Below are 13,678 nucleotides of genomic sequence, written 5' to 3'. Positions count from 1 at the left end.
ACCGCTGCAACCTAGAACTAGTGCTGCTAGGCGAACACCCCCGTTGCATTTGGTGGAGATGCGGGGTTTCTCTTCGACATCCTGGAACTCCGTAGTTGGACACTACCACCAGCTGTTGCAATGGATGAACCGGGACCGTCCCAGGCTGCTGCTCCCATGCCCCCGGCCATCGTCTGCTCTGGCATCATCTGCCAGCGCGATCCGGCTATATTTAGCGGCACAGACGACCACGACATGGAAGACTGGCTCGCCGAATATGACTGTGTAAGCGCCTATAATAAGTCGGGACGACTGCACCAAGCTCACTAATGTGATATTTCACTTGACTGACGCGGCCAACCTATGGTTCCGCAATCATGAAGCCGATTTTACCACCTGGTCGGCTTTCACGACAACTTTGGCTGAGGTCTTCGGCCGTCCCGCAGTTCGCCGGCTTCGCATTGAGCGGCGCTTGCGTGGTCGAGCTCAACGCCAGGACGAGACCTTCACCAGTTATATTGAAGACGTGCTCTCACTCTGCAAGCATGTCAACTCATCTATGGACGAAGCTGACAAGATCAAACACGTCATCAAAGGCATCGATGAGCATGCCTTCCAGATGTTCGTCGCGAAGAGTCCCCGGACGATTGCTGAGGTCATACAGCTTTGTCAGCAGTACGATGAGCTGCGCAACCAGCGTGCATCAACACGCGCTGCTTAGAAGGACATTGTGGATCTATCTCCATTGGATTTCGGCCGCGACGCTGCCGACATCTCTGCTTTAATGCCGGAGATAAAGCTGTTCATCCGCCAGCAAGTCGCACGCCAACCCTGGTTCCTTCGCTTCGTCACGTCATTCAGACGCAAGTTGCCGTGGCGCAGCCATCTGCCCCTCCTCCGCAGCCTGCAGCTGTACCGCTAACGTACGCTGACGTTGTTGCCCGGCGTTACGCTCCTCCGGCTCCTGATGCCTACAGGGCCAACGGCACTGTCCATGTGCCGCCGCCACCTTCGCGTCCGATTATCGTCCCTTGCCCGGCCGCTGGAGCCCCTGTCATCAACCCGTGGCGAACACCTGATAACCAGCCAATATGTTATTCCTGCCATTTTCCGGACCACGTCGCACGATTCTGCCGCCGTTGCAGCCCCCGTTTACCTGACAGTGGGGGCGCTTCAAGCTACAGGCCTGCTCGACTTCCCCCTCAGGACCAATCTAACCTTCCTCCGGACTCGTCTTACAGTCACCTCCCCTTCGATTCATGCCATTTTCCCTTCACTTGCTTCCAGATGTCAGCAAGCGAAGGGAAAATGCACTGTCAAACATGTGAACAGATACATCAATTGTGCTAAGCAGGTTGTGTATGCCATTCCATTATCTTGTGGTCGAGAGTACGCGGGACAAACGAAGCGACGTGTGAATGTTCGACTTCGGGAGCATGAGCTATCTCTTCAAGGGGTTGCGCCACTTCATCTCCCGGAGCATTGTAAGTCGTGCAGTTGTCGCCCTGAATTAAAAAGAACTAGTGTCATTTTTAAACACGCAAGCCAATTGACATGACAAGGGAAATTGCCGAGGCTCACAATATAAAGATTAGGGACAAAGCGTGTATCAGTGAACCGTCTATCACTCTTTAAGACAAGGAACTGCATTACTTATGTCAATTTTGATTATGTGTCACTTTGTCACAGTTGCCTCGACGCATATCTGTATCTTGTGCATGTCATGGTTATCGAATGGCTCCTATATATATATGTTAGACATATCTTCAATAAAAATCAGTTGAGGGTCAGCGTTGTGCCGTCGTTTTTTTTTTTCCTTCTGTTGTCCTTGTCTTGGGTGTGCTGTTACAACCCTTACCATGAATCCCAACCAACTGGCCCAACTTGCCGCTCTGATGCAGTATATTTTTTTAATAGGCGCACCCCGAACTTTGAGCCGGATTTTCTGAAAAAAAGTGTGCCTATTAGGCGAGTAAATACGGTATAGGCAGAGGTGCGCTGGGTTGACCTCTTCTGGCAGTTGCTACAGGTTTTGTTGCAATAGGGTTGTGGTGGGTTCGTCTCGTGATAACATGGTTCTCGCGCGTCATACGCTGTGTGCGAGTGAAAGCGTGAGACGGTGAGCCAATGATGGCAGCTCAATCTCACGTGTGCAACGGATGAAAGGGGGGGGGGGGGGCACCCCGATATTGCTGAGCTACGTTTGAGTGCCCGCTTTGACCAGCTTTCTTTCCGAGAGATGCTCATCAAGCAAATTTCGAATCTTGATGATGATCAACCGGCCAGCATCTCTTATCTGCCACCCAACTGGGTTCGCCACAAGCCTGAGAAGGTTGAAAACCGAAGGAACTGTAAGCAGTGCTATGAGAAAACCAAGAAAGAAGTGAAGACAAATGTTTTTTGCAGCACCTGTGAAGTGCACCTTTGTTTTACTACTACGCGTAACTGTTTCGCCGATTAGCATATGCGTCATGGGCGCAGAGTTCAAAGGGCGCTTGAAAATATACTTTTTTACCTAGAGTGCTCAGATTTTCAGGAAGTGTACCTGAGTTCACGGACAATGATTTGTATATCCTAGTTTTATTTTCTTCTATGTGTGGTGAAGTGTAGTGTCAATTTTGTGTCTTCGCATGTATGTTTTCCTTACTTTTCTTCAGCTTTCAGAGATAAAATATAATAAAATGTCGCAGTGATTACTTTGTATGTTATTACATTGGAAAGGCAAAATAATCAGCTACATTTTCATATATAACAATCCATTGTACAACAAAATTTTCCCAAGAAAAAAAAATAATATGTAGACACATAGCAAAAACGGCCGTTTTCTGCGGTAAGGAAAGAGTTAAGCAGTTTTTTTTCTTTTAGCAAAACCAAAGAAATGCTCCCACGTGGTTCCTTATATGCGGGAATTCAGCTTAACCGAGCTCGTCTTAATGAGAGCTCACTGTATTCATTTATTCAGATGGCTTAGTGGCAGCAGTGTCAGCTTGAGAAGTGGAGTTCAGCCAACGTTTATAGTTTCGCACGATGATGTTGTGAGAGAGAGAGAGAAACAACTTTATTCGGTCCACTATAGACGTAAGCAAGCTCCACGTCACCTGGCTAGGCCCACTCGGGGACCATCAGGTGAAACCTGACGGCCCTCTCGCGAGCCCTCTGGACTGCCAGGATTTGAGAGGTCTGATCCTGGGCCTTAATTAGCTTCATCATTTCCTCTTGAGTAAAAGAGGGACCGGCAGAGGCGCAGTCCCATAGGACATGTTCGAAGTCCGCATAATCACCACACAGAGGGCAGTCCGGGCTTGGGAACCGTTCGGGGTACATTGTGTGCAGCGCCGCGGGGCTCGGGTAAGTGCTTGTTTGCAGAAGTCTTAGAGTGACTGCCTGGGCCCTGCACAGCGAGGAGTGCGGCGAAGGTAGGAGTCTTCTTGACAGATAATTATATTTGCAGATTTCGTTGTACGAGCAGAGAGGCTCGGGTCGCCCAGGAGAGGACGCATTGCCCAGCGCACGGTCAGTCAAACCTCGTGCAGCCGAGTGCGCCTCCTCGTTGGGGTTGATCGAGGCACCCTCAATGGTTCCAAGGTGCGCAGGGAACCAGGCCAAAGAGTGATGTTTCGTGTCTTTGGCACTTTGGATGATACGTAGGGCCTGGGGAGCCACCATTCCCATCTGAAAGGCCCTGACAGCGGCCTTGGAATCAGAATAAATCGTGTCATGTACACTGTCCGTCAATGCAAGAGCAATAGCAGCCTGCTCTGCAACGCTGATAGCAGTATCTTGTATCTTAAGATACATGATACATTATTTTGTGTATTGGAAATACATATACTAATACTCGTATTGCCAGACGTATTATGATACAGATACCCAAAAAAATATCTAAGATAGTATCTAAGATACATGTATCTTCGATAGTGCCTGGCACTGGTAGAATTACATGATGCTTGAATCATAGAACGTTTTTGCATGCTCCAGAGAAACTTGTATAATCGAGGTTACACCATAAATTATTCAATTGTGAAATTTAACTTCTCACCAAGTGCTGGCAAATTAAACAAATGCCTAGAATGAAGCGATGAAAGCAATGGGTCAATACGTATAATATTACTTGACAGGCATTATGCGCTTGCCTCTGTGCCCATGAGGTGCTCCTGACAACAACGACATGGTCACCGTTGGCTCTCAGACCTTCGTCATGACCCTGCACTCGCCGACATTTGCACCCACATCTGCTCACATTTACTGGAATTCACTAATTATCATTTCTGTTCACACTCACTGGAACTACCTCACACTCAGTTGCACAAACACCATAGGTTGGCGAACTCACGATCAGAGTCACTAAGCCAACCGTGAGTCTACACAGCTAGTCAAAGTGCATGTGAGTTGAAGTCAATGCCAGGGAATCGGCGCTCATATGCACCTGGATGACTTCGAATAAGTCTGAATCATGTCATTACATACGTTTTTGTGTTAGTGAGATTACATGCAAAACCGAGCCCACATGACCAAGAGCCTGTGCATTCATCCTTTATTTAAATAAATACTGTTACCTTAAGCTAGTGATTCTGAGTACGAGTCTGAACGGGTTGGACTTTCTGATTCAGTAAATCTGCCAATAAATCTATGAGCAGCATTGAATTTGAGACTATTCTGAGTGAGTCAAGTGATTCTGTGAATCTGAGTGAGACCGAATACAGTAGAATATGGATGATGCAAATATCTCAGGACGGTGCAAAAAATTGTCATCACCTGGAAATTTGTATCAACCAAGAATACAAAAAAAAAAGCTGGAAGCTGCTGACATGGTCAACATTATCAATTTTAATTATTTTTTATTTGCCAATTCTACGACCTTCCTTTATTGTATGGCAAGATATTACAAAATGCTCAACATCATTAGAAAACATTTCACTTTTTTACTGTGTTGTCTGCAATATCACGAAGAAAATTGGGCTTTGAGAGGAGCTGTTGCCCCGCCGAATGCGTGGCTTTCCGTTGATGCAGAGCCGTCATTGCTGATAAACACGATATCGGAGGTTCAGATAGCCACAGTGCCATACTTTTCCATGCAGGAAAAACTGTGCGAAATGAGAAAACTAGCACTGCAATTCGTTATTGTGGTGTGCTGTGGCGTTACTATGGCATGCAGCAGGGAGTGCTCCTATTGGCAGATTTCAATTACTGGCACGATTCTTTCCCATGCATTTGAAAGCAGCAAGGTGCACACCTTGCATGCCCCAAGGTCGACATTTCAAGATCTGCCTGGTTATCTCAAGTTTCTTTTGTTTCTATTTCTAGCGGCTGCCTGACGGTAATAAGGACATGATTTGTGAAAGATAAAGAAATTTGTTTACTTTGCAGTGATGAAGCTAATTTGTATTGTGTGATCTGATAAGTGCAAGGGTAGAAAAATTTCAAATTGTCATCGGGCGCCCAAGATGATGGAAGGCATGGAATACAGAAATAAGACTACCCATGGAAGATCAAGTGATCTTCCTCATGCAGCGGGTTCGCGAGTCATGGCCAGTTCACTATACAGTTGCGAGGTGTTTGAAAATCAATGACATGTTGCAGGATACTGCTAAAGAAAGTCAACGATTTTACAGAAATAAAAAAAAAGAAGAAGAAAAAAGATAACACTAGCTTTATTTTTTGGGGGGCAGGGGTGGAGTCCTCGAGGAGCGACAACAGGAATGCGACTGGTGCGGCCACCCTGACAGCTGCGAGTGCCTGGCGCTACCACCACACGAACGCGTCTTATGGCACCTTGGTAGCTTGTATCAACTGCTGCGGCGTGAAAAGTGGTTCGCAAAATATGAAATTTAGTCGGACGAAATGAACTAGGGTTGAGACTTTCGAAAAATTTGCATCATCCCGAAATTCGTATCAGGTGAGATTTTACGTTAAGTGAGAGTATGCAGTCCCACCTTGCAAAGTGTGACGGTGAGTGAGTTCTGTGTAACAAATGCCAAGACTTCACATACAGACTGTTGGATAACACCAGATGGCACATTTTCATGCTCACATCTACTTGCACTCACATTCATAATCATGTATACTGACACTCAGTCAAATTCACGCAAGCTCACATATTCATGTGCACACATTCATACTCACGTTCGCTAACTCACACTAAAACCCAGGAAGTTACTGTGCCGAGCTATGGTGAAATAAAACCTCGGCCATTCTTTGCACAATATATGTGGTTTGTAATAGCGTAAGCCCATACCTTGAAACCATCCCCAACATTGCCAAGAACATTCTCGACAGGCACGGGAGTGTTGTCAAAGTAGACGGAGGCCGTGTTGGAGGCCTTGATGCCCATTTTCTTCTCTGGAGGTCCCGAGGTGACTCCTCCAAAAGAGCGCTCCACAATGAAGGCAGTCATGCGATCGCGCACCTCCCCGGAGTCCAGCTTCACAGGAGTCTGTGGACACACAAGGCGCCTCTTAAACCGGAACATGGAGTGAACATGGGAAGTGTAACAGGCAGCACTGAAAAACCAGGTTGTTCACCCAATAATAATAAAACGATGCCTTGGCGATGAAGAATCCTGCAGTAAAGAGTACGAAATTAATTTTGACCACCTGGGTTTCTTGCGTATGCCAATATTGAAAAAAACGTCAAATGGCACACATTGCTTTAGAGCCCATGAGGGGCCATCACACCGACGCACCTTTTCTAGAGCTGGTAAACTGCATGGTTTTCAAGATTCCATTGGGTCCACAGTGTGGTAGTACCGCAGCACTGGCCAGGACAAGTGCGAGGCAAGGGGAATAAACACAAACAGCATAGTTTCTTATGCCTTGTAAATTTTGTCATTATCACTACACCAGCATGACAAATTTTTAAGTGGCACCCAAACAGGATCTAAAGTTCATTATAACTATTTAAAGGTGCCAAATAACACACAAGAGAAGACAACAAAATGTATGCTCTGTCCCGTTTCCTCTGTTGTGTTATTTAGCAATAACAATTATAATGAATACATACCAACATGCCCAACAAGAAGTTCTCTCGTGTTATTCTTTTTAAAAGAGAACGCACCTCCTTGCAACTGGCAGCTGATTTCCACCGACAGCAGCACATAGGCGCCAGCTGTTGGGCGAATGCAGAGGTGGGCATGGCCAAACTCATTTTGTAGCAACTTTTGGAGCAGGTGAAACCTCATTCTGCAGCATATTGGAGCAAAGTCTGATTTTGGAGCAGTCTGTAGCCCATATATCTTAATATTGGAGCAGTTTGGAGCATGCAAGCGTTAATATGGAGCGTGTCAATATGGCAAGTGTGGTAACAATTACAAAATCTTGCATTCTGGGGCATTAAAGAATTGCCGAAAAACAGCCTAAAGACATTTTTCATACTATTTTTGTGCTAAGTGGAGGTGAAGTGACTGGATGTGTTTTCAAGCAGAAGACACATAGAAGCTAGGTGATGAACACCACAGTGGTTCATCGACATTTCTAGGTAATGCCCAACAGCAACAACTAGCTTAAACCAAGATTCTGCAAGTGACTGACTTTGCTTTGTCACTCACCAGAAGCACCATAACATCTGGAGTTCACATTGAGTGACTGGGTGTAAGCCGCCTGAATAGGCTAAAAGTAGCGATAATCCCGCTCTCCTAGCCTCTCTTACCAATGAGTTGCATCACCACACGTGCGTTCCCTCTTTGTGAATGCGGTGTTCGTGATGCGCAGCACTTAGAATGCACAGCTGCCACACACCGAAGTTAACAGCAACTGTCGTGGTGCCAGTGTGTGTAAAAACAAAAAAGACAGGAAATAAAAGGTGCGGACATTTGTTTAACCGGAAATGACACCAGGACAATGACTATCAGCAGGGAGGTACAGATAAGCCCCCGACCGCTTGCCCTCACTTTCTGGCTTTGGGTGGCAAGATAAAAGAATGTTGTACTTTATTCAGGGGGCCCAACTGGTGTGTGGCTGCCTGTCAGCAACCGTCGGCAGCCAGAATACAAAAACTACTTTTACAAGACCTCCGAGACAAACAACACCCTACCTCGTTCCAGCTGACAACTGCCAGTGCCAAAGTTGTTTTGTCGCAGCAGCGTGGCACAATTTTCAGTCATTTTTCTGTTTTTGGTGCAATTTGGTGGAGCAATATGCATGGTTATCAAAATGGTGCAATTGGCACAAGATTCCCACCCCTGCAATTTTTTTTTATTGGCCGATGCTAGTTGTAAAGGAGGACAATTGTTACATGAAAGTAATCGTTATAATGAAGTAATTCTGACTCACTTTCAACGTTGTTATAGCAAGGCCTTGCACTATTTTTCTTGTAAGGCACCACACTCACTGCGATATGTTACTCAAGTTTTAGGAACAAATGTTTTAGTGCCCTTTAAGCTTTTGTGATACAGTAGCACATATATGTACACCTACGATGTCACTCAGCAGTGAATAAATATTTTCTTGGTTACAGATAAATGTATGGACCCTTATGAAGAGGCCAGTTAGGATTCCATGTAGACAAAAAGGAGGAAAATGATTCACGCAGAGGAAGGAACATTGTTATGAGCACATACAAGGAATCAGGGCACATCTGAACTCTTTCCTTACCACAGCCACTGAACATGGGCCACGAGCGACTCAGGAGCACTGCGCCTGAAATGAAGGCTCCTGGTGCCTGTATGGACTACAATGTATTCTAAGCAATAAACTAAGTTTTCCGAGTAGATTACCGTATATATTTGTGTAATGGCCGCAGTTTCTTTTCTAAGATTTGGGGTGAAAATTGGGGGTGTGGCCATTACTCAGATAAAGAAACATTTCTTTTTTGTAAATTATTTTTGGTGGTACTTGCCTTTATTGAACTACAGCACTCGCTTGTACTGGCTATTCTTGGATATTCCCACAGCGCGTCAGCTGCTGATTGCAATAAATGGCGACACCCCAGAGATCAGAGACGGCAGCTTCTTGGAGTCAGCCACTAAATCTCGGAGGCTGTGCTTTTGCTACATGGAGGCACTGAAAACTCGGCACGGCTTGGAATTCTCGCACTACCCAAAAGAAATAATGCAAAAAGGGTAAGGCATGCAGACACAGACACAAGAGAAGTGAAGAAAAACTCTCAGGCACTAGTTCAGTTTTTGACAGAGGAAAATGCTGGTGATTGTACAGCTTTTACTATGGATACCGGAGATCTGTAGTACTCCTTTCCACATGACGGGTTGTTAAATTCCATAAATGAGTGCATTAAAGAACAACTACAAGAGTCTGCTTTTACAGACAGATGCCGTGTTTCCACGGGTACTTTTCTTGACATTCTTTCAATGTACTTAAAGTCAATGCTGGTTGGGTGGAGAGATGGCATGCTTCTGCACAAATCAGGAATTTGTATTGGTTCAAAGGGAACCCCTATACTTAGTGACATTTACTTGAGCAAGATTGACAGCTGCTTAGAGAAGGCCTTAGGCGATTGTGTTATTAAGGTTTTTCGTTACGCTGATGATTACCCGATTTTGTGCAATCGGGACGAATTTGATTCCGCTGCTGCCTCAGTAAGTGAACAATTTAAACTTAATGGAGGAGGATTAAAGTTTACCAAGGAATTTCCTCAGAGATGCGTAATACAGTTTCTAGACATTTGCTTGGTCTCTGAACAAAATCACTTGTGTTGGCAGTACTCCCCCCTAGTTCTTCGAAGCAATTGTGAAACTTTCAATCCAAGCATTCCAAAGTAGTAAAAGAGGGAATTGCCATGTCGTGCTTTAAGTCTTCTCTCATCAGATCGTGCATGCAGAAAATGAGCGCCAGTTTTAATGCACAGGTCCGGCGCCTCTTAGAAGCAGGTTATCCTAGCATGGCAGTGGCTACTGTGGCTGAACACCTAAAGAAGTTGATTTCAGGGGGAACGGATGTGATTACAGAAAGCAGTAATAGCAAGAAAAGAGTAGTGGCTATTCCCTACATTCACTCAGTATCGCGCAGGCTCAAAAAAAGTTGCAAGAAGATATGGTGTTGATGTTGTTTTCACTGCTCCCAATAAGCTAGGTAAAATATGCGCTGCCGTACACAGGAAAAAGGAGCAGGTGAAAGGCAAAAAAAAAAAAAGAAAATAAAGAACAGATATTTGTCCAGTGAAGCACATCAATAACAGTAATTTTACTGACTGTTGTATGGGTGTGGTATATAAAGTTCCCTTTAGCTGCGGCCATTTCTACGTTGTGGGGTTCTCCTCCCGTGCTCTTGGGACAAAGGAACGACAACACAGTAGTGCAAACAATCACAAGGGCATTTTTTGCACCTTTCATAGATCAATGCCTGCTAGCCGAGTTGCTATCCACAAAACATGCCGATGGGCGTGCGACAAATCTAGAAGTCCGACTCACCGCGACCGGATAGCGAGCAAATATGTTCGCCCCATGCTGGATCCCAACGCCTGGTCGTTCGCGCGTACGGTCACGCGAACGGTGGTGCGTTCGAAGGCAGGCCACGCGAGGCGGTCTCGCAGAAGCATGGGTCGGCGCCCACGCGGGACGTCCACGCTGTTCGCCGATCCGCCGGGAAAGAGGCAGCCTGTTCTCCCCTGCACCCCCAAGTAACCCTGCCGTGAGGCGGCGTTAGCAGCGCAACACTCGCGCCATCTCTTGCACTGCGCCTCAACCACTCCGACCGCCGCAGGCGCCAGGCCACGCGAGCCGTGCGGGAAAACAACATATCAGGGGAGGCGCGAGAGTCACGCATCCCCACAACGTAGGACAAACGGGGTGGTGTATCAATCAGAGGCTAATGGAACATAAAAGGTCGTTAACCGGTGGATCGCCTTCTAATCTTTCCTTACATTGCCAAGACTGCCAAGATCGACATATGTCAAGAATGAGGCACAAACAGTAGAAGCCTTTGAGAGTGATGCCAGTCAGAGGCGTTTACGAACCGCAGCACACCCACCCCTGGAGGAAGCATTGTTGCAGCGGATTGCTGCTGCACGTTGACATGAAGCTGCCATTGAGCAGACCACTTATCTGTGAACAAGAAGAGAGCTGTGTCTTCTGAATGAATATTGATTCGTTCAAGGCATCATAAGGTTCGTTCGCATGTTCAGGGGTGGGAATGCCCAAACCATTGTGGAGCAATTTTTGGAGCCAGAAAAATTTCATTTTGGAGCACCGTAGAGCAGATTTAATTTCATTTTGCAGTGATTTGGAGCAGATAAAATTTCACTACGAAGCAGTTTGGAACAGGCCAATTTTATTTTTGATGGAATAATGAAATATTCAATATGGCAGTGCACTACGAAACCACAACGAAACAGAATAAACCAACACGAGCGCTGTGCTGCAACTGTCTTAAGCAACGTCTTAAGCTGAATTCTGAAGCAGATTACTCTGCTAATGGAACTGTCTAGAGCATGCAATTTTGGTAATAGTGCCTGCAGATTTTTAATTAGTGATAGCAATCACAATAACATTCATTCTGCAATTGTGAGTCCGAAATTTTGAAAAGCAGCCCAAGATATTTTTTATCAACAGATTTTTCTTGAATGTCTCAACAGTGTGGGTGAAGTACCTGGAAATGCACTTCACCAACAAACCATATGTAGAAGCTATAGTTATCAACTCCTGTGTTTATTATTTCAATAGCCATAGGCAGAAAAATATCGCTTTCTTTCTTTTTTTTGGGGGGGGGGGGACACCAGCTTTCTGAACACCGTCCATGTATGTATATTCCCGTTACATAAATTTTCCAGGCACACACGTTCGCAATCGAGAACAAAAGAAAAATGACTGAGTAAAGTTACGCTCATTTTTTACCAGTTCATATGTTAGCTAATAACACGACATTTCAGCACCAACATTCAATACGTCGCCAAACTGCGATTGTGTGATACATTTTTGGGCCGCTAGATACCATGTAAACCAGAAAATGCATTCTGTGCACGCGACCGAGAACAGTATTTGGCTGCCTGTCGTGGCAGCTTCACAGCAATACTCGCCTGCCTGTCTTACTTGAAAATGCCAGTGCGGACTCAGTTTCTCATTTCAGTACCAGCAAATCTTCTCCGGGGTTGCCGCACATGGTATTCACAGCTATCACCGGCAATCGTATTGTGATAAATATCTGCCCTTTTCACAGGGCGTAGTGCTGTCAGAAACGTAGCGCACGCTTTCAATAGACGATAACTGAAACAAGCCGCCGTTCTCTACTGCAGACTGCGATTGTATGTTTTCTGGCCACTGGGTCTCATGTGAACAAGAAAAGGCGCAAAGCGCGTGTGATCGAGAATATATAGCCGCCTATCCCACATGAGAACGACGGCGCGCACAGTTTCCCATTCTGCGGAACGGGGCAGTCCTCGACTATTCAGAAGAAAAGTCAATTTTGTTCAGCCTGTTAATGCATTTTCAACCCGGGCACGTCGCGTTGACGAAATGAGTTTGCGCGATTTGATAACGTCGCGGCCATGGTACCAGCAAATCTCCACCCGGGTTGCTGCACACCACATTCACGGCTATCGAACTGTTTGCTGGCCTAGTTGGTGCTTGCTAAAACACACGTTGACATGTGTAACGTAGACCTGTGAACAGTCAGCGCATGCGTGTATGTGTATATATATTCATGGGTCACAGCCCAAATTAAATCAGTTGGAAGTGCTACCCGTGTTGTTTTTATGTGTCTTCCTTTTGTGTGTCCAATTGCGGCAAAAAACATGTCTTTTCACAAGTATCACCGCCAAACCTACTGCGATAAGCATCTTCACCAATCTGTTTTACAGCGCATGGTGCGTAGTGCCACTGGTAGCGTACCGCACGCTTTTAGTAGGCGATAATCCTAACGCGCCGCCATTCCCCACTGCAGGCGAGACGATGTGGGGACCACGTTTCGCTTCAGCGGCACCCGCCGCCCAGCTCGATGTTTCAGTTTCCCGTTGCCCTCTTAAAACACCACGCAATAGGAAAACAACGAAATGCATCTCGAGCTGCCGGAGCACCACCAGCTCGACGCGGGTCGGCATCTTGTGCCGCAACAATCTGCGAGATGCTTCGCATTACGTAGATGTCAACAATAGTTGGGTGTCAAATTTTTTTAGTTACTTCGGATCGAACGTATTCCCAGTAAGTACGTCTTACCTCACGTTTTTTTTTTTCAAGACGTATGAACGAAGTTTTACTGTGTACGTATAATTTTTAATAACAGTTGCACTTGAAGAAGCTTTGTGTGACCTCAAAGAATTGTTCACTTGGAAGAATTGTCTTATATTTCGCTATCAATAATACTGCTTCACCTTTCCGGTAAAACAGCAGCCTCTCTCTCTTTTTTTTTCTTTTTTTTAACTGTGAGTCTGAGTATAAGTGCTGCTGTGCATGACTGCTATTGATTCTGATTTCGAGTGACTCCAGCTTGGCCACATTTTGGTTGCTGAGGGAATTATATATATGCATGACCTCCCCATACAAGTGTCTATGTTTCCATCTCTAATAGATGTCGTAAATTGTTAGAAGAGCTTTTTTATCACTCAGACAAATATCACTCACGTGCATTTCACATGCTGTTGATAAAGGACTCTGCTGAAGGGGTCACTGAAGTGTGCAGGTATTTTTTTTTTTTTCAGGGTAAAAAAAGTAATGCAATTTTAAGCAAGATGAACATGCACGAAGATATTCATTCTATAGGCATATAGGCTATCCATACCCATGGCCGGTCTCGAGGCAGGCGCACACACTTTTTTA

The 13,678-nt window shown here is 45.6% G+C and overlaps 1 protein-coding gene across 1 annotated transcript in view; it reads right to left on the bottom strand.

Annotated features, from left to right (window-relative positions):
• LOC126539741 (very long-chain specific acyl-CoA dehydrogenase, mitochondrial-like) overlaps positions 1 to 13,678 on the bottom strand; it is a 250,060-nt gene that overhangs the window by 100,628 nt on the left and 135,754 nt on the right. Inside the window, exon 8 of the mRNA XM_050186588.3 lies at positions 6,215 to 6,412. Coding sequence (XP_050042545.1) covers positions 6,215 to 6,412 — 198 coding nt within the window. The remainder of the gene's footprint in view (positions 1 to 6,214; positions 6,413 to 13,678) is intronic.

Source organism: Dermacentor andersoni, chromosome 2, assembly GCF_023375885.2.
Source record: "Dermacentor andersoni chromosome 2, qqDerAnde1_hic_scaffold, whole genome shotgun sequence".
Classification (NCBI taxonomy): domain Eukaryota; kingdom Metazoa; phylum Arthropoda; class Arachnida; order Ixodida; family Ixodidae; genus Dermacentor; species Dermacentor andersoni.
This window is presented reverse-complemented; position numbering and strand designations above follow the sequence as displayed.